This window comes from Scyliorhinus torazame, chromosome 14 (assembly GCF_047496885.1).
Source record: "Scyliorhinus torazame isolate Kashiwa2021f chromosome 14, sScyTor2.1, whole genome shotgun sequence".
NCBI lineage: Eukaryota > Metazoa > Chordata > Chondrichthyes > Carcharhiniformes > Scyliorhinidae > Scyliorhinus > Scyliorhinus torazame.
This window is the reverse complement of record NC_092720.1, coordinates 190983268-191010586: the sequence shown is the minus strand read 5'-3', so window position 1 is coordinate 191010586 and position 27319 is coordinate 190983268. Positions and strand designations below refer to the sequence as shown.

At 49.4% G+C, this 27319-nt stretch overlaps 1 protein-coding gene across 1 annotated transcript in view; it reads left to right on the top strand.

Annotated features, from left to right (window-relative positions):
• LOC140390314 (E3 ubiquitin-protein ligase TRIM39-like) overlaps positions 1 to 26952 on the top strand; it is a 46498-nt gene extending 19546 nt beyond the window's left edge. Inside the window, exons 3-6 of the mRNA XM_072475369.1 lie at positions 79 to 306; positions 13527 to 13549; positions 15186 to 15301; positions 25110 to 26952. Coding sequence (XP_072331470.1) covers positions 79 to 306; positions 13527 to 13549; positions 15186 to 15301; positions 25110 to 25639 — 897 coding nt within the window. The 3' untranslated portion in view covers positions 25640 to 26952. The remainder of the gene's footprint in view (positions 1 to 78; positions 307 to 13526; positions 13550 to 15185; positions 15302 to 25109) is intronic.
• Positions 26953 to 27319: the final 367 nt, after the last annotated feature.

The following is a 27319-nucleotide window of genomic DNA, read 5'->3' as shown; positions in this document are numbered from 1 at the left end:
GTGTAGACGATTGTCCAGCTCCGGTATTAATAACAAATTAATTTTCTGCTGCGCCTTTTTTTGTAATCTCTATGGCAGGACTGGGCACGACAGACTGAGTGTCAGATCAAGAACACGTTCCGCAAGCTCCATGTCTACCTGAACGATGAGGAGAGCTACCTGATTCAGCAAGTGAGGCAGGAGGAGCGAGACTCCAACTGCAAGCTGCAGAACATGACCGAAGAGGTGTTCCAGGAGCTGAGAGTTCTGCGGAATAACATCCACGAAATCGAGAGGCAGATGAAGGATGGTGTCCTCAATCTGAAGGTGAGGTCCATCAGGCTTCACAAGGGCAATCTGAATTCGCTAGAACCCCCCCGCCACCTTTCAGCCTCCAAATGGTGAGCTTGCTTTGCACCATCCGTAGGCTTCAGCCCATCCAAACCTTCGCCACCCGTGTCTTAACTTGCGTTCTCTCACTAACCACTGCGTCTAGCCCCCGCTCGTTAACCTACCCTGGCAAAGGCTCAATTTTAAAATTCTCGAGCTAGTTTTCAAATCCCTCTGTGGCCTCGCCTCTCCCTGTCCCTGTAATCTGCTCCGTTGACTCAACGGACCTGAATCTCTGCTCTCCTCCAATTCGAGCCTCCTGAGCATTCGCAATTTTAATCACTGCACCATTGTGCAGCCCGGGGTGGTAGTTAGCCCTGCTGCCTCACGGCGCTGAGGTCCCAGGTTCAATCCCGGCTCTGGGTCACTCCGTGTGGAGTTTGCACATTCTCCCCGTGTCTGCGTGATTTTTGCCCCACAACCCAAAGATGTGCAGGGTAGGTGGATTGGCCACACTAAATTGCCCTTTAATTGTAAAAAATGAATTGGGGCCTCTAAACGTGTTAAAAAAGAACATTGTGTGGTCCTGCCCTCAGCTATCTGGATCCTTAGCTCTGGAATTCCCATTCCGATACCCCTCTGCCTCTCGACCTCAAATTCCTCCTGCAAGGCGCTAACTAATACTAACCTCTTTGACCAAATTTTTGGTCACCTGCCCATGTAACTCCTTAGTCCCTTAAGTCAGTTCAATGTCCAATGCTTGTTTCTTGAATCTCGCGAATCACCTGGGGGTGCGTTAATACATTAAAGGTGCTGTATAAATGCAAGTTGTTTTGTGTGGGGGGAGTGTGCACATTTCACCTTCAGGAATCTTGTGCGTGTGTGTGCACGCGTGTGAGAGCATGTGTGTGTACCAGGCCGTTGCGCCATTTTCCTGGTGGTTGGAGTAGGCCCGGAAACGATGGAAAAGAGGTGCTGTGGGGGGAAGAGATCATGGGTAGGAAATGGAAAGTTCTGCTGGGAATGTGGGGCATGATAAGTTAGTTCACAGATGACATGAACATTGATGGTGTGGTAAATAGTGAGGAGGAAACCCTTAGATTACAGGATGATATAGACAGGCTGGTTAGATGAGCAGAACAGTGACAAATGGAATGTAACCATGAAAAGCATTTTGGGAGGATTAACAAGACAAGGGAGTGCACAATGAATGGTAGGACACTAGGAAGCACAGAAAACCAGAGGGACCTCGGGATAAATGTCCAGGAGTCCCTGAAGGCAGCAGGACAAGTAGGTAAGGTGGCTGAATCATAGAATCCCTACAGTGCAAAATGAGGCCATTCGGCCCATTGAGTCTGCACTGGCCCCTTCTCCGGTAGACCACCCTACCTAGGCCCAATACCCTCCTATCTCGTTACCCCGCCTAATCTTTGGGCAACATTTGAATGGCCAGTTCACCTAACCTGCGCACCTTTGGACTGTGGGAGGTTATATATAAACTGGAGCACCCGGAGGAAACCCACGCAGACGCGGGGAGAAAGTGCAAACTCCACACAGACAGTCACCCGAGGCCGGAATCAAACCTGGGTTCTTGACGCTGTGAGGCAGCAGTGCTAACCATGGTGCCACGGTGCCGCCCGAGGAGGCATATGGGATACTTGCCTTCAACAGCTGAAGCATAGACTACCCGAGCTGGGAGGTTATGATGGCGATTATATAAAATTCTCATTAGGCCACATTTGGAGTACTGTGTGCAGTCCTGGTCACCATACCATAGGAAGGATGTGATTGCATTGGAAAGAGTGCAGAGGAGATTCACCAGGATGTTGCCTGGGCTGGAGTGTTTCAACTGTGAAGAGAGGCTGGTTAGTTTGCGGTTGTTCTCCTTAGAGTAGAGAAGGCTGAGGTGTACAAAATTATGAAGGACATAAATAGGGTAGATAGGAAGGTACTTTTCCCCTTAGTAGAGGGGCCAATCACCAGGGGGCATAGTTAAAGCAAGGGGCAAGAGATTTAGAGGGGATTTGAGGAGAAACTTTTTCACCGAGACAGAGGGTGATGGGAATCTGGAACTCACTGCCTGAAAGGGTGTTAGAGGCAGGAACCCTTGCAACATTTGAGAAGCATTTAGATGAGTACTTGAAGCGCCACAGCACGCAAGGCTATGGACCAAGTGCTAGATCAGAATAGATCGGTGTTTAATGGCTGGTGCAGACTCAGTGGGCTGACGGGTTTCTTTCTCTGTTGTAAAACTCGTGACTCCATAAAAATATGGCACCGCATCAGGATATATATCCCCCCCCCCACCCCCATCGCGAAAATTCCACAAGTGAGTTTAGGAAAAATATTTACTTTAGAGAAGGTGAAATGTTTCTCAAAATATATGCAGGGAGCGGCGAAAGGGAAACAGATGGGCCTGCTGAGAGACGTGTCGGGAAATGACCAAGGAATTGCAGATAGCCTTAATAACTTCCTTTGGCAAGAGGGCCGATGTCGTAGCATTCGCCTCCCTGATAGCCTGTGATGGTCCTGTTGGGGTGGAGATCCACAGCGCCACCTAGGGCCGCAGACTGGCTGGCGGACCTGGCAGAATTGCTCAGATTGGAGAAAATCTAATTTATTATTGGAGGGTCATCGGAAGGGTAATGCTGCAGGGTGGAAACCATTAATCGCTGTCTTTGTGACCAGCAACTGGGGGTAGGGGGGAGATAGGCAGGAGGGTCTCGGGTGGAGGGGAGAGGGCATTGTTTACTCTGTTGAACCAATAAAGGACAAACTGTTTGCTCTACTACAGTTACCTGTTCTATTGTTCATGCATTGTATTGTCTTTGCTTTGTTTTGCTATATTTGGAATAAAAATATATTAAAAAATAATAATTCGAGAAGAGTTAGGGTCCAGGGGGTTTGCAGACTAAGTCCTCAACCCATGGTCATATTTACCATATAATACTTTATCAGCTTAAATCTTGGAATCCATTAAAGTTATGTTTTGAATATTACAAAGTGTAATTGCAAGATAAACTAATTCATTTAAATATAATAAATGCAAACTTCAAATCCACTTAGGGTATAAACGTAGGTGGGATATTCAAACAAATAATAAACCGTTTTATACTTGCACTCAAATGTAATAAAGTGTAGTTTTTGCTGTGTTTGTCTCAAGCACGAGGAAACGTTTCTTAAGGTCTCGACTCAAAGATGTTCCTGTGAAATCGGACTGGCTCGTTTGCTTCTGTTTGTAACATAAAGAAAATCTGTTACATTTGAAAAAAAAACTTCCTTTGCCCCCAGATTTGGAGAATTTCCTTGCTCCTCCTCCTCCTCCCCGCGCCCCCCCAGTACAGAGTTAGAATTTAAAGAGCCGGAGGAGCGAACAAAATCTGGTTCTGCAAGATCGCTCGAAATTGGCCAAAACAGTGTCAAAAGGTTGAGGACATTCAAGCGCGAGTTGGGACTCTTGTCCTGAAATGCTGGTTTAAATGACACCACTACTACTTCATCCAAAGAGTGGATTGGAGAACCCACTACCTCAGGGGGTGGGAGGGGTTGCAGTGAATCATTCAAACGCGGTAAAGGGAAGCTAGTCAAGCACTTGAGGGAGAAGGGGGGGTTACAATGGTAGAGTTAACAGGTCTTGTGGTGCAGTGATTGGCACTGCGGCCTCACGGCGCTGAGGTCCCAGGTTCGATCTTGGCTCTGGGTCACTGTCCGTGCGGAGTTTGCACTTTCTCCCCGTGTTTGCATGGGTTTCGCCCCCACAACCCAAAAAAATGTGCAGGGTAGGTGGATTGGCCACACAAAATTGCCCCTTAATTGGAAAAAATAAATTGGGTGTATTTCAAAAAAGAATTGGAAATAGTGGAGTTCCGGTGGAGAAAAGATGGGAGGAGTCTCCAATGAGGCTTAAATGCATTTGGGGCCTTCATGGAGACCTGTTTGAAAAATAATTAGGCTTTTTATTTAAGGTGCGAAAGCCGCAAGAGGCTCCATAAAAGTTTTCAAATAAAATAAATATTTAATTTACTCAGAAGCTGACCATTGTACACCAGGAAAATTACCTGATTGTCTGTCACGTATTTCATTTATTTAGATCAGTTGCTCACATGCGATGAGCTGAATATTTATTTAAAATGCTTATTAGTGTATTGATAAAACTATGCCAGGTCATCATTCTTGACTACACTGAGGAATATTTTTTAATGTAGGGGGGGAACAAATGAATAATTGTGCTCTAAAACCTGTCTCTACTCGTGCCCACCCCAATGGGGTTCGAGCAGAAACTTGAACTGAGCTTGTTTTTCTCTGTTAGATCTTCCCGACAGCAGTAATTCTTTTTCTTCACTGGAAATATTTACTTTTCCCAACTGAAAAAGAAGTTCCCTTTATTTTAATCTCTGTATCAAGTCTGCTAGCCTGAGGAATGGCGCTTGCGTGATGTAGGGTAAACGCATGTGATGTTCCCCCCCCCCCCCCCCCGATAATTCTTTTCATAAATTTCTTCTTAATACGAAAGCCTATTGTAATCTGCCGCCGTGAAAACAAAGTTAAACACCCAGGTCGCAGGTTTTAAAAAAAATATGCCCAAGAATTAAAAACATACGGGCCGCAAAATATTAAATAATAAAGATAAAGGCGGCTACAGTTAAGATGGCAGCCTGCTCCCACCCCCTTCTAACAACCGAAACTCTGAGCAAAATTCTGGTCCCTGAGCTCGACAAAGTCCCGATGGCTCTGGAGCTGAAAACAAATCTCTGGAAAAATCGCCGGGTGCCATTCAGTCCTCCCTTGACACCATTCATTCGCTGTAGTTTCACAAGCCAGCACTTTTACCGACATCGAGGCGGCCCTTTCGGGCCACAGGGACAGGATCTGTGTGCACTGGGAGTCCACACTGACTGCGGCGACGAAGGACAGTGTGCCATTGCAGAGCAAAGTCAATGACCTGGAAAACCGATCAAGACGATAAAACGTACGCATTGTTGGTCTACTAGAAGGGACTGAGGCCCGAACACAAACACAGTTTATGTCGGAATTATTGGAAAAGGAGATGGAAGAAGATACGTTCCCTCAAACCCAAAGCTAGACTGAGCCCACCATACCCTTAGGCCGAACCATGCCCTGGTGACACTCCCCCATGCGCCTTTGTAGTCCAGTCCCATTGCTACAAAGATAAGGAGCTTGTTTTGTGATGGGCAAAGGAGCACAATGTTACTTACCAAGGCCACTTAGTCAGGAACTACCAAGACATGAATGCAGACCCGACAAGAAGGCGAGCAGCATTTAACATCAAATCCACACTGTACAAGAAAATAATTAGCTTTTGTCTAATTCACTCTGCCCGCCTCCGTACCACATTTAATGGTGAAGAACACTTCTTGACACACCGGGCGAGGCAAATGATTTGCTTCAGTGATACATACTTAATTCTTGACGGGCTCAGTACGTTTGTGGTATTGTTTTAGGTGTTTGTTTCAATGCCTGTAATGGCCATTTCATATGCTCAAAATGAAGGGCATGTCCAATTGTTGTTTGTACGAGAGCTCTTACTACGCGGTTCGAACAAGCAACTTTCCAGTGGTGTGTTATATAACGTAGTTCATATGTCAGGGGTAAGCCCCATTACCAACATTGGTTCGTAAACAGATGTCATATAAAAAGGACTACCTTCTAATCGTCTTGTTTACAATGGCCAGATAAGGATTTGATTCATGTTTTATTTAGTTAAAGGTTTATTATCACACTGTTTGGTTTTTGTTCTTGTGGTTTGGGAATGTGATGATTGTTCTGGGGATGGAGTGAAGTGGGAGGGATTTCCTGCCTTGACAGTAATCAAGGACCTTTTTGTGTTTTTGTTACGTAAACTGACCCTTTTACAAAGCCTTGCTATATGTATGACTTGCTCAGGCGGTCAGGATGGTACCGGGCTCTCGGTCAGATTAGTCACATGGAAGGTTTGGGGGTTGAATGGCCCAGTAAAACATTCCAAAGTGTTTTCACATCCCACGAGCCTTAACACTGACGTTGCATTCCTTCAAGTAACGCATCTTTGTGTTAAAGATCACACCAGATTGCATAAAGCATTTGCTTTTTAAAAAAAAAAAAATTTAGAGTAGCAAATTCAGTTTTTACAATTAAGGAGCAATTTAGTGTGGCCAATCCACCTACCCTGTACATCTTTGGGTTGTGGGGGCTAAACCCACACAAACACGGGGAGAATGTGCAATCTCCACACGGTCAGTGACCCAGAGCCGGGATCGAACCTGGGACCTCGGCGCCGTGAGGTAGCAGCACTAACCACTGCGCCACCGTGCTGCCCTATAAAGCATTTGTTGGCCAACTGTTTCACTCCAACTATAATAGCTGAGCTGGAGGGGCAGGAATTTTGATTAACAAAAATTCTCCCCCTTAAATGTAATCTCCGACCCTGGTGGACATTATACAATACCTCGGCACTTTTCTAAACCCGTCCCGAAGTGAGACGATACAAAATTTATCACATCGCTTCTGTCTTCCCTTCCTAATCTAGACACCCATCACCTTATTTTTGGAGAGGACCTAAACTGCGTTATAGATCGAAAGCTGGATCAGTCGAGTCCAAAGACTTTCACCCTCTCCAGCGATCCCAAGACTCTCTGCACCTTTATGATTCAAATGGGTTGTGTGGACACTTGGCATTTCCTCCACCTGGTCACAAAGGACTTTTCCTACTTCTCTCAAGTCCACCATGCTTACTCACGCATCGATTATTTAATTTTTCTTTGACAGAAAGTTAAAACTGCCGATTTTATGCCATAATTATATCAGACCGCATGTCTCACTCCCTTGACCCGGCTCTTGCATCCAAAGCTAAAACTCGGTCTCCATGGAGATTTAACACGACCCTACTATTTAATAGGATTTTTGTTCATCTAGATTCACTAGTATAGATGGTTTTATTAAAACAAACACATCTGATTCCACCACCCCATCAGTATTATGGGAGACCTTCAAGGCGGTTCTTACAGTGCATATATTATCAAACAAATAAGAATGGGTGGATTCAATTTTAGAAATGGACTGTCAATATTCCATTACCCCCACCCCTGAGTTATATGTAGACAGGCTAAAGCTCCAGACCCAGTTTGACTTACTTTTCATGAATAAAGCTGTGCACATGTTACAAGATTCAAGGTGGCCATTTTATGAATACGAAGACCAAGCTGGCCGCCTACTCGCCCACCAACTCAGGCGCCAGGCTACCTCTCGGTTTTGTCTCCCAGGTCTATGACTCCTCCCACAATCTTGCTACTGAACTCTCTGATATTAATTTGACCGTTGCTTCCTTTTATCGTAACCTCGGGAAATCTGATCTCCTGTCGGATAGCATGACATTGGCTAACTTCCTAAATAGTTTGGACATATTAGAGAATGGCGCCACGCCGCTCCGACGCTGGGCCGCCAATTCTCAGGCGACGATTCTCCAGCGCCCGCGGGGTCACCGTGGCGGTTGAAAATGGCCCCCCCGGCGATTCTCAACGTCTCGACGGGCCAAGTGCCCGCTGAGTTTGGCCAAGTCCCGCCGGCGTGGGTTATGTATGGTCCCACCCGGCAGGACCTCTGAGTTCTGGCTGCGGAGACCGTCCTGGTGGGGGGGGGGGGGGGTGAAGGGATCCGACTCCGGGGAGGGGGGGGTTCCACGGTGGCCTGGCCCGCAATCAGGGCCTACCAATCGGCGGGCGGGCTAATTCTGTGGAGGGGGGGGGGGCCTATGTTCCTCCGCGCCTGGCCCCTGTAGGGCTCAGCCATATTGCCTGGGGGCCGGCACGGAGACGGGAACCCACGCGCATGTGCGGACTCGCACCAGCGGTGGCGCACAAGCGTGGACCTGTGCCGTCCTTGGCGCGCCGGAGCAGCGGACACCACTTCGCCGCCATACTAGCCCCCTGGGAATATGTGGGCCTAGAGGCCCATTGATGCCGGAATGCCTCGCGCCGCTTTTGACTCCGGCGTCAGAACTTGGCCACGGGATCGGAGAATCCCGGCCATTACCTATAGATGTAGGCAGGAGCAAGGGAATTAGATGACCCTTAGAACCTGAATGAGTCAACAAACTGCATTAAGTTGATGCAAAGTGGTAAGGCCCAGATCCTGACGGCTTCCCAATTGACTTTTATAAAAGATTCTCCACTCAACTTGCGCCCTTATTGCTAGATATGTTTAATGACTCGTTATCTCACAGTTCTCTGTCCCCTACGTTGACTCGAGCTTCTGTTTCACTTATACTTAAGTAACAGGGACTATGAAAAATGTGGCTCATATCGGCCTATCTCTCTTTTAAAAGCAATAAAGCTGTAAGCTGCAGTAGTAGCGTGCCGGTTCGAGCCATATCTTCCTGATATAATATCTAATGATCAAACATGCTTTGTAAAGCCAATTATCCTCAAATTTATGTTATCGTCTTGACATTATACTTTCCCCAACTGCCTCGGCTGTCCCTGATGTTGTCGTCTCTCTGGATGTGGAGAAGGCTTCTAATCGAATGGAGTGGGATTAGCTGTTTGCAATTTTGGGTAAATTTGGGTTTGGTCCAGGAGTTAGTTCATGGATTCACCTCCTTTATACCTCCCCTGCTGCTAGTGTGCACACTATCTCTCCACACGCTTTCCCTTATCCAGGGGAACCCATCGAGGGTGCCCTTTGTCTCTACTGCTCTTTGCCCTGGTGATGGAACCCCTATCAATAGCAATAAAGTCGTCCGCACTGCTAAAGGGTATCCTTCCAACACGTGTGGTCACCTTGCGTCCTTTTTAAAAATAAATTTAGAGTGCCCAATTCATTTTTTCCAATTAAGGGGCAATTTAACGAAGCCAATCTACCTACCCTGCACAACATTTGGGTTGTGGGGGCGAAACCCTCGCAAACACGGGGAGAATGTGCGAACTCCACACGGACAGTGACCCAGAGCCAGGATCGAACCTGGGACCTTTGCGCCATGGGGCAGCAGCAGCCATGGGGCACTTCCACCATGCTGCCCCCCACCTTGCGTCCTAATGACCTTTTATTATATCTCACTGTGTTTCCAGTGTTGATGGCATAATGAAGATTTTGAGTGCCTTTGGCTCGTTCTCTGGCTATAAATTGAATATCAATGAACGGAGTGTTTTCCAATAAACTCCAATCCCAAACAAATCCCCCCCAGGAGAGTTTCCGTTTTCTCTATCAGGTGCTGGTTTTTGCTACTTGGATGTGAACATAATGCACTCTTTGCGACTCTTCATAGAACCGTACCGTGGGGCAGCACGGTAGCATGGTGGTTAGCGCAGTTGCTTCACAGCTCCAGGGCCCCAGGTTCGATTCCCAGCTTGGGTCACTGTCTGTGCGGAGTCTGCACGTTCTCCCCGCGTCTGTGTAGGTTTCCTCCGGGTGCTCCGGATTCCTCCCACCGTCCAAAGATGTGCGGGTTAGGTGGATTGACCATGCTAAATAGCCCTTGGTGTCCAAAAAGGTTAAGTGGGGGTTACTGGGTTACGTGGATAAGGTTGAGTAGTGGGCTTGAGTAGGGTGCCTTTTGTAAGGGCCGGTGCAGACTCGATGGGTCGAATGGCCTCCTTCTGCACTGTAAATTCTATGATTCTATGAAATCTCACAAGCCTGGTTACCAAAATTAAAGCAGATTTGAAGCGCTGGGACATTTTGGCTCTTTCCTTAGTCGGTAGAATTCCAACCATGGAAATGAACATTCTGCCCAGATTCCCATCTCCCTATTTTTCAACCAGAATCATTATTTTTTAATGGTTAACAAGCTGTTAACAATGTTTATCTGGGCAGGCAGAACTCCTAGGGTCCGTCATGCGACACTTCAAAGAGGGAGATGTGGTGGTGGGCTAGCTCTTCTTAACCTACTGTTCTGTTATCGGACAGCCAATATTCAAAAGATTTTAACATGGTGTCATTCCTGTGGCTGATCCTCCCTTCCTGCCTTAATATGGAAACAATTTTGTCAGCATTTTAATCTTCCCACTCTTTTGCTATTAGAAAATTAAAAACCATTTATTCTTGCCCTCCATGCTGGACTCCGAGTTTGCCCTGTGGAAGAAGAAGGGACTCAAACGTTTTACTGATCTGTTTGTGGATGGGGACTTTGCCAGCTTTAGCGAGCTTGCAGCCAAATTTAATTTGCCTCAATCTAGTTTTTACCGGTCGCTCTGTCTTTCCTTCCCTCAACTACGTCCAAGTTGATTATTGGGGCATTGTCACTGCCTCACACCAGCTGTGATTCTATTTCAAGGTTGTACGATCTCATGCACTCTCCCATCTCCATAAGGTAAGAAATGATTAGGGAAGGGGAGCTTGGGCTCGACCCTTAAGGACGAGAGGAGGCCCTTTTTAGGTTGAACTCCACATCCTCCGGTGCTCGGTTAAGCTTAATTTAGTTTAAAGTTCTGCGCAGAATTCACTTTGCCAAGGCCAGAATTAATACATTTTTCTCCAACACAAGCAACAAATGCAACAGGAGTCACTCGCCCCTCCAAACCATACCCACATGTTCTGGTTTCACCCGAAGTTTGCTGGTTTTGGTCATCCTTCTCTGACACTCTTTGCAAAGTTATAGATATTGACCTTGTCCTTTGATAGCCATATTCGGCCTGTCACCTGCTCTGGTCAGTCTCACTAGGATTGAGGCAGAGGTCATTGCATTTGTTTCATTAATAGGCCGCAGGTGGATTTTATTAACCTGGACGTCCCCCAAGCCATCCACAGCTCCATCCTGGTTGGAAGACTTAAAGTCTCTTCTATATTTGAAGAAAATTAGGTATGCCATAAGAGGGTCCATTGAGAAATCTTTCTGTAGATGGAATGGTGGCACAGTGGTTAGCACTGCTGCTTCACAGCACCAGGGACCCGGGTTTGATTCCTGCTTTGCATCACTGGCGGTGTGGAGTTTGCATGTTCTCCCCGTGTCTGCGTGGGTTTCCTCCAGGTGCTCCTGTTTCTTCCCACAGTCCAAAGATGTGCAGGTTAGGTGGATTGGCCTTGCTAAATTACCCCTTAGTGTCCAAAGTTGTGCAGGTTGTGTGAGGTTAGGGGGATAGGGCGGGGAAATGAGCATAGGTGGAGTGCTCTTTCACAGGATCAGTGCAGATTTAGTGAGCCGAATGGCCTCCTTCTGCACTGTAAAAGATTCAAAGTAAACCATTTGTCTCTTTTAAGGAAATTACTGTTGACTTAATTTTACTGAGGTTTTTTTGTATAGTTTTTGTTCGTTTGTCTGTTTGTTGGGGGAGATGCGTTGTGCTACTGTCTTGTACTTTGTTTGCCTCTTTTCCTCTTTTGGAGAATCAATAAAAATAATTTACAAAAAAAAAACCTTGAACTGAAAGCTGGCTTTGGAAAAGTGAAGCGAGAGAAGTGGATACTTTACCTCAAAGAAGTGGCCCACAAAGCACTGATGGGTGGCCAGCGGTGGAGGAGGGTGTGGGGGGAGGGAGGAGGGATGCGGGTGGGTGAGTAAGGAGCAAGTTACATGGCCCAGTCAGACACCATGATGGAGTATTAAGAGGTGGCAAACTGAAATTGGGCAGTTAGACCAGAGGGTTAAATGCTGGGAAAGAGACAGAAAAAGAAACATTCATTTCCCGTCCACATGATGTCCTAAACCGTGTCACAGCCAATGAAGTACTTTTCCAGCATAGTCACCATCGGGTTGTCAGAAATGTGGCAGCCATTTTGCCCACAGCAAGCTCCCACCCTGTGAGTACGAGCAGCTAATCTGTGCCTGTGTAATTGATTGACGGATGGCTGCTGATAAGGGCACCCCTACCCTTCTCACCTAAGGCCTGAACCGGGTTAGTTTTCGGGATTCCCACCAGCCCCTGAATCCCATCCCGCCAGTCGGAAAATGGAGGCCGGGCTGGAAACAGCCCCGAAGTGCTCAACAATTGATTGCTTAAGACCCTCAATTGGGGCAAGGATGGACGTGCCTCCCTGACCAAGCAGACAGCTCACAGCGTCCGAGAAATTCGCCTGCTGTCTGAAAATCCAGAGAAAAATGAAATTCTGAGTTCAAGTCCCAGACTGAGAAAGAAGGCAGAACACCACATGTCCATGCTGAAGCTCGCTCCACTGCTGTCAGAGATGTCACCTTTTGAAGGAAAGGTTACCAAGGCCCTGCCTGTCCTCTCAGGTCATTGTAAATGACTCTTGAGGCACTATTGCAAAGAACGGCTGGGCAGTTGTGACCTGACCAATAGAATCACTACCGTGCAGAAGGAGGCCATTCAGCCCATCCAGTCTGCACGACCTTCTGAAAGACCACCCTACCTGGGCCCACGCCCTCGCCCTATCCCCATAACCCGATAGCCCCACCTGACATTTTGGACACTAAGGGCAATTTATCATGGCCAATCAACCTAACCTGCACATCTTTGGACTGCGGGAGGAAACCGGAGCACCCGGAGGAAACCCACGCACACACGGGGAGAAAGTGCAAATTCCACACAGACAGTCACCTGAGGCTGGAATTGAATCAGACCCTCTGGCGCTGTGAAGCAGCAGTGCTAGCCACAGTGCCACCGTATTCACCCACTCAATCAACATACACGAAAAAAAGCAGATCACCCGACCTTTATCACATTCCTGTTTGTGAGTGTCAGCTAGCGGCTGTGTTTCCCACATACAACTGTGTCTACATTCAAGACTGATCGGACTGTACAGGTGCTTTGAGACATCTGATGGGCTGCAAAAAGCACTGAACAAATAAACGAATAAAAACAAAAAATGCTGGGAATGCTCAGTAGCTCAGGCAGCCTCTGATGAAAAAAACAGTTTAACGGCTGGGATTTCTCCCCACCCCCACGGTGACGGGTGCCATTGGCCAACTATGGAATCTTCTGGTCCCGCCGAAGTCGATGGCACCTCAGCTGCAGCCATGGGAAACCCATCTTCGGTGGAACCAGAAGATCCCACCGAATGGAAGGGCCGGAAAACCCCACCCAGCGTTCGACTTGAGGTGACCTCGCACTTCTGATGAATGTGTAACTGCGTTTCTCGCCACTGATACTGCTGGACCTGCTGAGCACTTCCAGCATTTTTTTTTACTTCAGATTTCCAGTATTTTGGCTTCATACTGTACATAAATAGAAGTATCTTATTCAAAGTATTATTCTGCACAATACTCTTCGGCTCAGTTCTCCTGACCTCCACGGCAGTAACCGAGGACTCTTGTTTCTATTTTTCAGGGCCTAAAGGACATACAAACAAGGTAAGCACACCACGGCAGATGAAGTTCAAGGCAGAGAAATATGATGTGATGCATTTTGGCTGGAAGAATTTGGTCAGGCGATGTGAACGGAATGGCACAGTTTTGAAGGGGTGCAGGAACAGTGAGATGGGGGGGGGGGGGGGATATATGAAAGCAAAAATCTTTAAAGGTGGCAGGCCAAATTGGGAAAACGGTTCAAATATTCAAGCCAAATACCCGATCCCTTGACTTTTATCAGTAGAGAAATAGAGTACAAAAGCTGCAAGGCGACGCCAGAGCTTTGATGAAGAACTGTTTTGGCTTCTTGTGCGGTGTTGTAACCACTTCTAGGCACCTCACTTTAGGAAGGATGTCAACACCATGGACAGGGTACGGAGGAGAGTTGCTACCAATAAACAGGGGCTGAGAGAGACTGCAGAAATTGAGGTAGTTCTCCCCAGAACGGAGAAGGTTTTAAAAAAAATTCATTGCATGTGCCAGCATTTATTGCCCGTCCCTAATTCCCCTTGTTCAGCAATGGCTTGGCCATTTCAGAGCGTCTTTTAATAGTCAACCACATTGCTGTGGGGTCTGGAGTCACATGTAGGCCAGACCGGGTAACGACGGCAGATTTCCTTCCCTAAAGGACATTAGTGAACCAGGTGGGTTTTACAACAATCGACAATGGTTTCATGGTCAACATGGTGACAATACCACTACGCCTGGTTTCATGATCGTCATAGTAACGATACCACTACGCCTGGTTTCATGGTCGTTATGGTGACAATACCACGACGTGTGGTTTCATGGTCGTCATGGTGACAATACCACTACACCTGTTTTCATGGTCGTCATGGTGACAATACCACTATGCCACCGTCTCTCCAGGTGGGTATTCATTGGAAGTGTTGAATATCGTGAAGGGTTCTGTACATAGGAATGCACAAGGAGAAGCTGTTTCCACGAGTTGGAAAGGTGTTGGTTATAGAACTACATGTCTCAAGGAGGTCTATGTGAGGAGGCGGTGGTGTAGTAATCCTGTCGCTGGACTTGCAATCCAGAGTCCCAAGGTATTGCTCCGGTCACCCGGGTTCAAATCTCACCCACGGCAGATGGAGAAATGTTGATTCAATAAAAATCTGGAATTGGTCCCAATGGTGACCCATGAAAAGCCATTGTTGCGAAACCCCATCTGGCTCACTGATACCCTTCAGGGAAACGAAACTCCAGATCCACAGAAATGTTGTTGGCTCTAAAATGCCTTCTGAAATGACCCAGCAAGCTACTCGGGTCAAGGGCAAATAGGGACAGGCAAGAAATGCAGACCCAGCCAGCGACACCCACACATCGCATGAACAATTTTAAAAACGGGCTGTTTGGCATCCGAGAGAGGTGCGCACTACAGGAGCTGAAGAATAAAATGTCACGGTCGACAGCTTCAGAAGAGCCTTGTGTTAGGTGAGGGCGTCACGGGAAAGTGGATAAATGGGGCCAATGTTGCAGTTTGGAGGGCGGGTGATTGGGAGAGGAGCTGACCGGATTGCTCTGCAGAGCGCAAGCACGGGCTGGATGGGATGAAAGGCCTCTTCCTGCAGTCTAAAGGGCCCGCAGAGCAGAATTGCTTTCCATGATAACCCGCCGTTGGCTTGTCTTGCAGACTGGCCAACACTCTACCCACTCCGGTGCTGATAATGCACAAGGTGCCATTCGGGAAGTTTTCGGGACCCATGGAATACCGGGTGTGGAAAAAGCTGAGGAAGCTGCTGGATACAGGTGGGTGACGCGCAAACGGGAGCTAGCAGAGGCCCTGCAATTTCACTGGTGACAATCTGTCAATGGGATCGCGAGGCTCCCTGCAACAGACTGGCTTTGTTAATGAGCGTACAAATTCGGTAGGCCGCTCGGGCCTGCGCCACCGTTGGATAAGACCATGGCTGATATGATCATGGTCTCTCAACCCCACATTCTCGCTAAGCCCCGATGAGCCTTTGACTCCCTTGTCGTCAAGAATTTATCTACCTCTGCCTCAAAATATTTAATGAGCCCGTCTCCACCCCTCTCTGGGGAAGAGAGTTCCAAAGACTCACGACCCTCTGTGAGGAAAACATTTCTCCTGAAGCTCATCTTAACTGGGAGACCCTTTTGATGTTAAAACTGTGACCCCTAATTCCCATCTCTCTCATAAGGGGAAGCATCCTTACAGCCTCCACCCTGTCAAGTCCCCTCTCATATGCTTCAATACTTTCACCCCTCATTCTTCTAAACTCCAAAGGACACAGGCCCAGCCGGTCTAGCCTTCCCTGGGCGATTAAGCCCGGGCGGGACCTTGCTTCGACAGATTACTGGGTCTGTTTTATTAAAAGAAGGCAGGATTGATCAGGATAAAAGCTCCCGTTGTGTATTGTAGTGGTAAATTACTGCCCAGAAAAGCCGTAGAGGGGATGCGAAAGGCTGGACTCAATCCAGCGCCTCACTAAGATAAAAGCAAATTACTGCGGACGCTGGAATTTGAAACAAAGATTCTGAAAACCTCAGCAGGTCACGACAGCATCTGTGGAGCGAGAGTGGGGCGAATGTTTCGAGTCCGGATGACTCTTCGTCAAGGACCCAAAACGTTACCTCTGTTCTTCTCAAACCCCCCCCCCCCCCCCCGTGGTAACACATCTGCCTCAGAGTTAGAAAGTTTTGTTTTGAGTCTTGCATCTGAGACATGACTTCTGACAGGCTGACACTGGCAGTGCCGTACTGAGGGAGTGCCACAGTGCCAGAGTCTCTCCCAATTCCGAACAGATGTTCCACTCTCGGGAGGAGACATGAAAAATCCCAAGTCAAAATTTCGGAAAGCGAGCAGGGGTGTTTGCCCTAGTGCCCTGGTCATTAATTATATCTTAATCAACAGGGACGTGAGGAAGAGGCTATCGTTCTCACACAGTGAGGGGAGTGGAGGAGGGGCTGACTTTCTCACAGTGAGGGGAGGGGCTGACTTTCTCACAGTGGGGGGAGTGGCTGACTTTCTCACAGTGGGGGAGGGGCTGACTTTCTCACAGTGGGGGGGGGGGGGGGGGCTGTCATTCTCACAGTGAGGGGAGTGGGGGAGTGGCTGACTTTCTCACAGTGAAGGGAGTGGGGGTGCTGTGAGGGGAGTGGGAGAGGGACTGACATTCTTATACTGAGGGGTGAGTGGGGATAGGGGTGGAAAAGGTTACAGAAATAGGGTGGGATATAGGCGTTGGAGGAGATGACAGAGAGTGAGACGGCAGGAGGTTACAAAAATAGGGAGGGGTGTTGGGGCTGGAGGAGGCAACAGAATTATAAACGGGGGGGGGGGGATGAAGAATTGGATTCCGATTTCACAGAAGCATTTGCCCCAAGCGCTCTCCACGAAGGCCATTTGAAATCTTTAACACGCTTGCTATTTGTTTGAATTGTCTTACCTCCTCCCTCTCTGCCCCTAAATTTTCTCGTCACACAACCCACTTTCCCTCTCTAGCCTCCTCTCCTCCTACACCTCCAGCCCTACACCCTCAGTCTGGAACCTCCTCCAGCCCCTTCATCCCTCCCTATCTCTATAACCACCTCCAGCCCTTCACCCCTCCCTCCCTCTGTGACCTCCTCCAGCCCCTGCACCCCTCCCTATCTTTATAACCACATCCAGCCCTACGCCCCTCCCTCCCTCTGGGACCTCCTCCAGCCCCTGCACCCCTCCCTATCTCTATAACCACCTCCAGCCCTACACCCCTCCCTCCCTGTGGGACCTCCTCCAGCCTCTATACCCCTCCCCGTCTCCGTAACCTCCAGTGTCTCCATTCCTCCCTATTTTCATAACCTCTCCAGCCCCCACAGCCCTCCCTCTTGCTCTCCTTCCATGCAACAGTACTTGGAGATTTCTGCTCCTCCCTAAATCGAGCCTCTGGACAATCCCTGATTCTGATAGCTCGCCGTTGGTGGCAGGGCCTTCCGTTGCCAAGGCCCTAAACTCTGGATTTCTTTCTCTCAACTTCTGTCTCCTCCTCTTAAAAAGCTCTTTAGAACTAAGAGAAGCCTTTTAAGAAGCTCCCCCCTGCATCCCCGGTCTGTGAGAAGTGACCAACCATCAGAGAGGGAAAGGCAGAGAGGGAAGGAAAGGTGGAGTGGCAGAGGATGTAGGGGAGAGAGAGAGAGAGAGAGTGTGGATGTTTCCCAGCCTTCGGGCGAGAGGAGGGCGGGGGGGGGGGGGGGCGGTTTAATGCTGCCTCAGACACTATTCCCCAGGTAGCCACACACCAGTTCCCTTACTTGCAATGAAGAAACTGTATTTTAGTTCCATCAGCGGGTATTTTAATTTTGTGCAATTCATTGAAGCGGACCCTAGGGGCTGTTTAGCACAGGGCTAAATCGCTGGCTTTGAAAGCAGACCAAGGCAGGCCAGCAGCGCGGGTTCAATTCCCGTACCAGCCTCCCCGAACAGGCACCGGAATGTGGCGACTAGGGGCTTTTCACAGTAACTTCATTTGAAGCCTACTTGTGACAATAAGCGATTTTCATTTCATTTCATTTCTGTTCGGGCGAAAATAACGGACTTTAATGAGCACTGTCCATGTGCGAATTAATAGCCTCAATAACTTTGGCTTGATATTCAAATTTCACTTTTCACTTGTCAATTATGTGGTGAAATATATATTTAAAAAATAGTGCAATGTTGCATCAGATTTACACCACTGGAACAAGAAGAGCAAAAAAAGGGCAGCACGGTAGCACAAGTGGCTAGCACTGGGGCTTCACAGCGCCAGGGTCCCAGGTTCGATTCCCCGCTGGGTCACTGTCTGTGTGGAGTCTGCACATTCTCCCCGTGTCTGCGTGGGTTTCCTCCGGGTGCTCCGTTTTTCCCTCACAGTCCAAAGACGTGCAGGTTAGGTGGATTGGCCATGATAAATTGCCCTTAGTAATCAAAAAAAGGTTAGATGGGGTTATTCGGTTACAGGGATAGGGTGGCAGTGAGGGCTTAAGTAGGTCGGTGCAGACTCGATGGGCCGAATGGCCTCCTGCACTGTATGTTCTATGTCCTGTGTTGTCGCTCAGTGATAAAATAACAAAAGTAGAGCACAGGAACAGGCCCTTCGGCCCTCCAAGCCTGCTCCGACCATGTTGCCCGTCTGAAATAAAACCCCCTACCCTCCCATGTCAGCCTCCCTCTATTCCGATCCTATTCATGTATTTGTCAAGATGCCCCTTAAACGCCACTATCGTATCTGCGAGGTCCAGGCTGTCACCACCCTCTGTGTAAAAAAAACATGCCTCGTACATCTCCTCTAAACTTTGCCCCTCACACCTTAAACCTACGTCCCCTAGTAATTTACTCTTCCACCCTGGGAAAAAGCTTCTGACTATCCACTCTATCCATGCCCCTCATAACCTTGCAGACTTCTATCAGGTCGCCCCTCAACCTCTGTTGTTCCAGTGAGAACAAAACAAGTTTCTCCAACCTCTCCTCCTAGCTAATGCCCTCCAGACCAGGCAACATCCTGGTAAATCTTTTCAGTACCCTCTCCAAAGCCTCCACATCCTTCTGGTAGTGTGGCGACCAGAATTGAACACTGTATTCCAAGTCCGGCCTAACTAAGGTTCTATAAAGCTGCAGCATGAATTGCCAATTTTTAAACTCAGTGCCCCGACCGATGAAGGCAAGCATGCCATTTGCCTTTTAAAAAATATATATATATATTTTATTAAAGTTTTTCGATCAAACAAAAACAAAAATTTCCCATTTTACAACTTTGTAATAATATATACATTGATCATTTTTAAATAAATAATATACTAACTAACGGCAACTGCCAACAACAAAATAAGAAAGAACAGAAATAGTAACTAAAATAGTAACTTTGTAAAATCTAATATAAATAACTAATATATAAACACATACATAAAACCCCTGAGGACCCAAATGAGTCCTCCCCCACCGCCCCCCCCCCCCCTCCCCCAGGGTTGCTGCTGCTACCTTTCCTATTTTCCCTTATCGCTCTGCGAGATAGTCGAGGAACGGTTGCCACCGCCTGGTGAACCCTTGAGCCGAACCTCTTAGTGCGTACTTTATCCGCTCCAATTTTATGAACCCTGCCATGTCGTTTATCCAGGCCTCCACGCCCGGGGGTTTAGCTTCTTTCCACATAAGTAGAATCCTTCGCCGGGCTACTAGGGACGCAAAGGCCAAAACATCGGCCTCTCTTGCCTCCTGCACTCCCGGCTCATCTGCAACCCCAAATAGAGCCAACCCCCAGCCTGGTTCGACCCGGACCCCCACCACTTTTGCCACACCCACCCAGAACCCATGCAATACCGGACATGACCAGAACATGTGGGTGTGGTTCGCCGGGCTTCCCGCGCATCTCCCGCACCTATCCTCCACTCCAAAAAATCTACTCAGCCTTGCTCCAGTCATATGCGCCCTGTGTAGAACCTTGAATTGTATCAGGCTGAGCCTGGCACACGAGGACGAAGAGTTTACCCTACTTAGGGCATCTGCCCACAGTCCCTCCTCAATCTCTTCCCCCAGCTCCTCCTCCCATTTTCCCTTCAGCTCCTCTACCATCGTCTCCCCCTCGTCTCTCATTTCCCTATATATATCTGACACCCTGCCATCACCCACCCATGCCCCCGAAATCACTCTGTCCTGGATCTCTTGCGCCGGGAGCTGCGGAAATTCCCTCACCGGTTGCCTCACAAATGCCCTCACTTGCATATAGCGAAATGCATTCCCCGGTGGCAGCCCATATTTTTCTGTCAGTGCTCCCAGACTCGCGAACGTCCCGTCTAAGAACAAGTCCTTCAGTTTTGCAATTCCTGCTCGCTGCCAAGATTTAAATCCCCCATCTATCCTTCCCGGGACGAACCTATGATTGTTCCTTATCGGGGACCACACGGAGGCACCTGTCACTCCCTTATGTCGTCTCCACTGCCCCCAAATTTTCAGAGTTGCCACCACCACTGGGTTTGTGGTGTATTTTTTCGGGGAGAACGGCAATGGCGCCATCGCCAGTGCTTTTAGGCTAGTTCCCCTACAGGACGCCATCTCCAGTCTTTTCCACGCCGCTCCTTCCCCTTCCCTCATCCACTTACATATCATTGACACGTTGGCGGCCCAATAATAATCACTTAGACTCGGCAGTGCCAGTCCCCCTCTGTCCCTACTGCGCTGCAGGAACCCCCTCTTTACTCTTGGGGTCTTTCCAGCCCACACAAAGCTCATAATACTCTTGTCCACCTTCTTAAAAAAGGCCTTTGTAATCAGTGCAGGGAGGCACTGGAACACAAAAAGAAACCTCGGAAGAACCACCATTTTAACCGCCTGCACCCTACCCGCCAATGACAGGGGCGCCATGTCCCACCTCCTAAAGTCCTCTTCCATCTGCTCTACCTGTCGTGCCAAGTTAAGCTTATGCAAGGTTCCCCAGTTCCTGGCCACCTGGATCCCTAAATACCGGAAATCCCTTGTTACCCTCCTCAACGGTAGATCGTCTATTCCCCTGCCCTGTTCCCCGGGGTGCATCACAAACAGTTCACTCTTCCCCGTATTCAATTTATATCCTGAAAATTCTCCAAACTCCCTGAGTGTCTGCATTATCTCAGGCATCCCCTCCACTGGGTCCGCGACATACAACAACAAATCATCCGCGTATAATGACACCCGATGCTCTTCTCCTCCTCTAAGTACCCCCCTCCACTTCCTAGAGCCCCCCAGCGCTATGGCCAATGGCTCAATTGCCAACGCAAACAGTAACGGGGACAGGGGACATCCCTGTCTTGTACCCCTATATAGTCGGAAGTGGTCAGATGGTTGCCTATTTGTGATCACACTTGCCACCGGGGCCCTGTGTAGGAGCCGAACCCATCTAATCCAAATCTAACCCCTCTCCAAATCCAAATCTCCTCAGTACTTCCCACAGGTAGTCCCACTCCACTCTATCAAATGCTTTCTCTGCATCCATCGCCACCACTATCTCCGCCTCCCCCTCCGGTGGGGGCATCATCATTACCCCCAGCAGCCTCCGTATATTAGCATTCAATTGCCTCCCTTTAACAAACCCCGTTTGATCATCATGCACCACCCCAGGGACACAGCCTTCTATCCTCGTCGCCATCACCTTGACCAGAAGCTTGGCATCTACGTTCAAGAGGGAAATAGGCCTGTATGACCCGCACTGCAGCGGGTCTTTGTCTCTTTTCAGGATCAGCGATATCGTCGCCTCCGACATCGTCGGGGGTAGTGTCCCCCTTTCCCTAGCCTCATTAAAGGTTCTCGTCAGAAGTGGGGCCAGCAGGTCCACGTATTTCCTATAGAACTCCACCGGGAACCCATCCGGTCCCGGGGCCTTCCCTGCCTGCATGTTCCAAATTCCTTTTACCACCTCCTCCACCTCAATCTGCGCTCCCAGTCCTGTCATCTCCTGTTCCTCAACCTTCGGGAACTCCAGCTGGTCTAGGAAACGCATCATTCCCTCTTTCCCTTCCGGGGGTTGAGCCTCTTGTAAAATACCTCAAACACCCCGTTCACCCTCTCGGCTCCCCGTTCCATCTTTCCCTCCACGTCTCTAACCCCTCCGATCTCTCTCGCCGCCCCCCTCTTCCTACGTTGTTGGGCCAGCAGCCGGCTCGCCTTCTCTCCATATTCATACTGCACTCCCTGTGCCTTCCTCCATTGTGCCTCCGCCTTACCCGTGGTCAACAAGTCAAAGTCCGTGTGCAATCTCCATCTTTCCCTGTATAGCCCTTCATCTGGAGCCTCCGCATATTGCCTATCCACCTCAAAATCTCCCTCAACAATCTCTCCCTTTCTTTACCCTCTTGTTTCCCCTTATGGGCCCTTATGGAGATCAGCTCCCCTCTAACCACCGCCTTCAGCGCCTCCCAGACCACTCCCACCTGGACCTCTCCGTCATCATTAATCTCTAGGTACCTTTCAATACATCCCCTCACCTTTACACATACCCTCTCGTCCGCCAACAGTCCCATATCTAATCTCCAGAGTGGGCGCTGTTCCTTTTCCTCTCCTACTTCCAGATCTACCCAATGTGGGGCATGATCTGAAATGGCTATAGACGAATACTCCGTTCCTGCCACCTTCGGGATCAGCGCCCTTCCCAGGACAAAGAAGTCTATCCGGGAGTACACTTTGTGGACATGGGAGAAGAAGGAAAACTCTTTACTCCTTGGCCTAGTAAATCTCCAGGGATCCACTCCTCCCATCTGCTCCATAAAGCCCTTAAGCACCTTGGCCGCTGCCGGCCTCCTCCCGGTCCTAGATCTGGACCGGTCCAGCCCTGGGTCCAGCACCGTGTTGAAGTCCCCCCCCATTACCAACTTTCCCATCTCCAGGTCCGGGATGCGCCCCAGCATACGCTTCATAAAGTTTGTGTCATCCCAATTCGGGGCATATACATTCACCAGCACCACTGCCTCACCTTGCAGTCTGCCACTCACCATCACGTATCTACCCCCACTGTCCGCCACTATGTTCTTCACCTCAAACAATACCCGTTTCCCCACCAGTATTGCCACTCCTCTATTTTTCGCATCCAAGCCCGAGTGGAATACCTGTCCCACCCATCCTTTCCTTAATTTGACCTGATCCGCCAGTTTCAGGTGCGTCTCCTGAAGCATGACCACGTCTGCCTTGAGCTTCTTTAGGTGCGCAAGTACCCTTGCCCTCTTAATCGGCCCGTTCAACCCTCTCACGTTCCACGTGATCAACCGGGTTGGGGGGCTCTTTACCCACCCCCCTCGTCGACTAGCCATCCCCTTTTTTAGACCAGCTCCTCACCCGGTTCCCACGCACCCGCTTATCCCCCCGACGGCGCCCTCCCGTCCCGACCATCCCATCCCGTAACAGCTCCCCCTTCCCCTTAGCAGCAGCAACCCAGTTAACACCCCCCCCTCCCCCGCAAACTCTGGCTGACCTCTGCTTCCCCCGTTTATCCTTAGCCTCCCATCATGGGAGGCCCCCTCCTTCCTGCACCCCCTTTTCCCGCCACAATTTCCATAGCGCGGGGACAAAGCCAGCTCCCTGGCGCAGCTCCCTCTCTCCTTCCCCCTCCCCTTCCCCACCGGCGCCCACATTTCTTCATGTCCCCCCCCCCTTCGAGGGGAAAGAACATTTTCCCCCATCTGATTCACAGTCCCTTGCCACCACCTCACTACTTCATTTCAAACACTCTTTCTCCAATCTAGTCCAACTTCTCCCCTTCAATAAATGTCCACGCCTCTTCTGTCATCTCGAAGTAGTGGTGTTTACCCTGGTGTGTAACCCACAGTCTTGCCGGCTGCAACATTCCGAACTTCACTTTCCTCTTGTGGAGCACCGCCTTGGCCCGATTGAAACTCGCCCTCCTTCTCGCCACCTCCGCACTCCAATCCTGATACACGCGGATCACCGCGTTCTCCCACCTGCTACTCCGTGTCTTTTTCGCCCATCTCAGGACCATCTCCCTGTCCTTGTAGCGGTGAAACCTCACCACTATTGCTCGAGGTATTTCTCCTGCCTTTGGTCTTCTCACGAGGACTCGATACGCTCCCTCCACTTCCAGGGGGCCCGTCGGGGCCTCAGCTCCCATTAAGGTATGGAGCATCGTGCTCACATACGCCCCAACGTCCGCTCCCTCTGCCCCTTCGGGAAGACCCAAGATTCTTAAGTTCTTCCTCCTCGAGCTATTTTCCAGGGCTTCCAGTCTCTCCATACACCTCTTATGCAGTGCCTTGTGCGTCTCCGTCTTCACCACCAAGCCCTGTATCTCGTCCTCATTTTCGGCAGCTTTTGCCTTCACTCCACGGAGCTCCATCTCTTGGGTCTTCTGCGCCTCCTTTAACCCCTCAATCGCCTGCAGCATCGGCACCAGCACCTCCTTCTTGAGCTCCTCCACACATTGCCGGAGAAACTCCTGCTGTTCCAGGCCTCATACCAACTGGCCTCCCTCCGCCGCCATCTTGCTTCTCACTTCCCTTCTTTGCCGCTGCTCCAGAGGATCCTCCGCAATCTGGCCACTATTATCTCTTCTGTCCATTCACATCCGGGGGGACTCCCTTCTATGTCGCCTCACAGTGGGTTTAGCCTTCGAAAATTGCCGTTGGGGCTCCCGATAAGAGCCCAAAGGTCCGTTAAAACGGGAGGTGCCAAAACATGCAACTTAGCTGGTCATCGCCGCACCCGGAAGTCCCGTATGCCTTCTTGACTACCTTCTCCACCTGCGCTGCCACTTTCAGTTACCTGTGTACCTGTACACCCAGATCCCTCTGCCTATCAATACGCTTACGTTTGTCTGATCAGGCTCCTGTGAAAAATGTTGGCTTTCTTTTTTTTTAAAAACCCTGTTCGAGGCATGTCACTGTTGTATTAGTTAAGACGGGAATTAGGAAAGGGACTTTGCGGATTAATGTTTCGAGGAGCAGTTTTTTTTAATAAACATTTTATTGAGGTATTTATGGTTTTAGAACAACAACAAAATAAACAATGTACATGAATTTATAAACATAGTGCAAAAGCCGTCTTCCTCCCTTACAGGTCCCACCTTTTCGAGGAGCAGTTTTAACCGACCTTCCGTCTCTCCCACAGTGCCAGCTGCCGTGACCTTGGACCCAGACACGGCCCACCCGAACCTGGTCATCTCGGCGGATGGGACCTCGCTGCGGTTGGCCGACGCCCAGCTGACACACACCGCATGCAGCAAGGTCAGCCTGGAGCCCTGCGTCCTGGCCTCCGAGGGTTATACCAGCGGCTGCCACTATTGGGAGGCGGAGGTGTCGGGTGAGGGCTGGGCGTTGGGGGTGGGCAGTCGCTCGGCGCTGCGTGACGGCCGCCTCGCCCTGACGCCACAGAGCGGGAACTGGCCACTGACCTTCCGCAACGGGGAGTACGAGTGCTTCTACCCACTGCACACGCTGCCGGCCACAGACAAGCCTCGGCGCATTGGCGTCTTTCTGAACTTGGAGCGCGGGTACCTGTCGTTCTACAATGCCGAGGACATGTCACACATCTTCACCGTGCCCAGCAAATGCTCCGAGCAGCTCTATCCTTGCTTCATGCCCCCCTCATCTGGTAAAGCCATGTCCGTCGCTCGCTCTGAGCGCTGGGAGCCACAGTGAGCCTCGGAGGTTCACCCTCCAGCCCAGCAGTTTTGAGGAGGGTGGGCGGAGGGCAGCACTGGCATAGGGATGAATCAATTCCTGTTCCACTCTGGTGGGAGCTGGCCACTCGCTACACTCAATAGCTAAATATCGAGGTGAGGTACGAGTCAATCACTGTCAACGTGCTTTGCAGAGAGAAGTGCCGGCTCACTTCTGCCACCAAAGTGCCGTGACCAGCTTCCTTTTCCTGAAGCATAATGGACACTCACGAAAATCTCTCCCTCTCACTGTTTTTTTGTCTGTCACCATGTCTCTGTTACACTCTGTCTCTCTCTTTGCCTCTGTCTCTGACTCTCATTCCCTGACACCTATGTGTTTGTATCTCTCTCTCTCTGGCTTTCTCACTGTCTATCTCTATCTCTCTTTCTGTGGAATTCTCCAGGCCCATCATGGTGGGGTGGGGCCAGAAAATGCAGCGAGCTGTTCAAAAGTGGATTGACTTTGGGACAGGAATATCCTGACAGCGGTAGGGTCATGAAATTCCACTGTTTGTCCCTCCCTCTGTGTGTGCGTGTGTGTGTGGCTCTCTGTCTCTCTCTCAGCTTTTGTTTCTCTCGGACTCTGTTTCTGTCTCTTGTTCCCTCTCTCTCTCTATCTCTCTGTCTCAGCTTCTGTTTCTCTCTGACTCTCTGTCTCTCCCTCTCTGCCTATCACTCACTGTCTTTTTGTCTCTCTCTTTCTCTCTGTCCTGTGACTATCTCTCTGTCTGTCCCTCTCTGTCACTCTCTCTCTGTCTCTGTCTGTCCCTGTCTCTCTTTCTGTCTGTCTCTCTCTCTATGTCTGTCTCTAACTCTCTGCCTGTCTGTCTCTCTCTCTCACTCTCAACTCTCTCTGTCTCTCTCTCTCTCTATCTGTCTCCATCTCCCTCTGTCTTTATGCCTGCATCTCTCTCTCTCTGTTTCTTTCTGTATTTGTCCAAATATTTATTTAAGTATTTATCAGACAAGAATGATAGACGGTCCAAATCAATTACTGTTAAAGATGTTTGTGTCTGACTAATTATTTATTTAACTCTGTACATCTGTCACAATATCTGTATCTGGATATTATTCTGCATCCCTCTGTGCTCTATCTACCTGTCTATCCATTACTGAATCTTTTAATTGGTATTCATCTAACTTTTTATCTCAGTCTGGAACTGAATATGTTAAAAGTCTTGCACACAAAATGCACCATTACTCATTTCCTGTGACACATTTTTTTTCACCTTCCTCTTTGATTTTTTTCCTGTGATTATATCGTGTGCACTGCTTGTGTCATACATCCTGCTGATGTGCAACAAAACATCTCCCATTGCCAGGAATCTGAATCAGTTTGTGAATTCTCACCCCACCCCACCCCCTTACCTCTTCCACCACTTCTCCCCTTGCTCTCACCCCTCCTACTGTCCCACCTCCTTCTCCATTTTCCCCTTCACTCCACTCTTTCACTTCCCTCACCCTCGCTTCATCTCTCTCTTCGCTCGCTCCATCTCTCCCCACGCCCTATCTGGCCCCTCGCTCCATCTATCCCACTCGCTCCATCTCTCTCTCCCCTCACTCCATCTGTCCCACTCGCTCCATCGCTCTCTCCCCTCACTCCATCTGCCCCATCGCTCCATCTCTCGCCCTCGCTCCATCTCTCTCCCCTCGCTCCCAT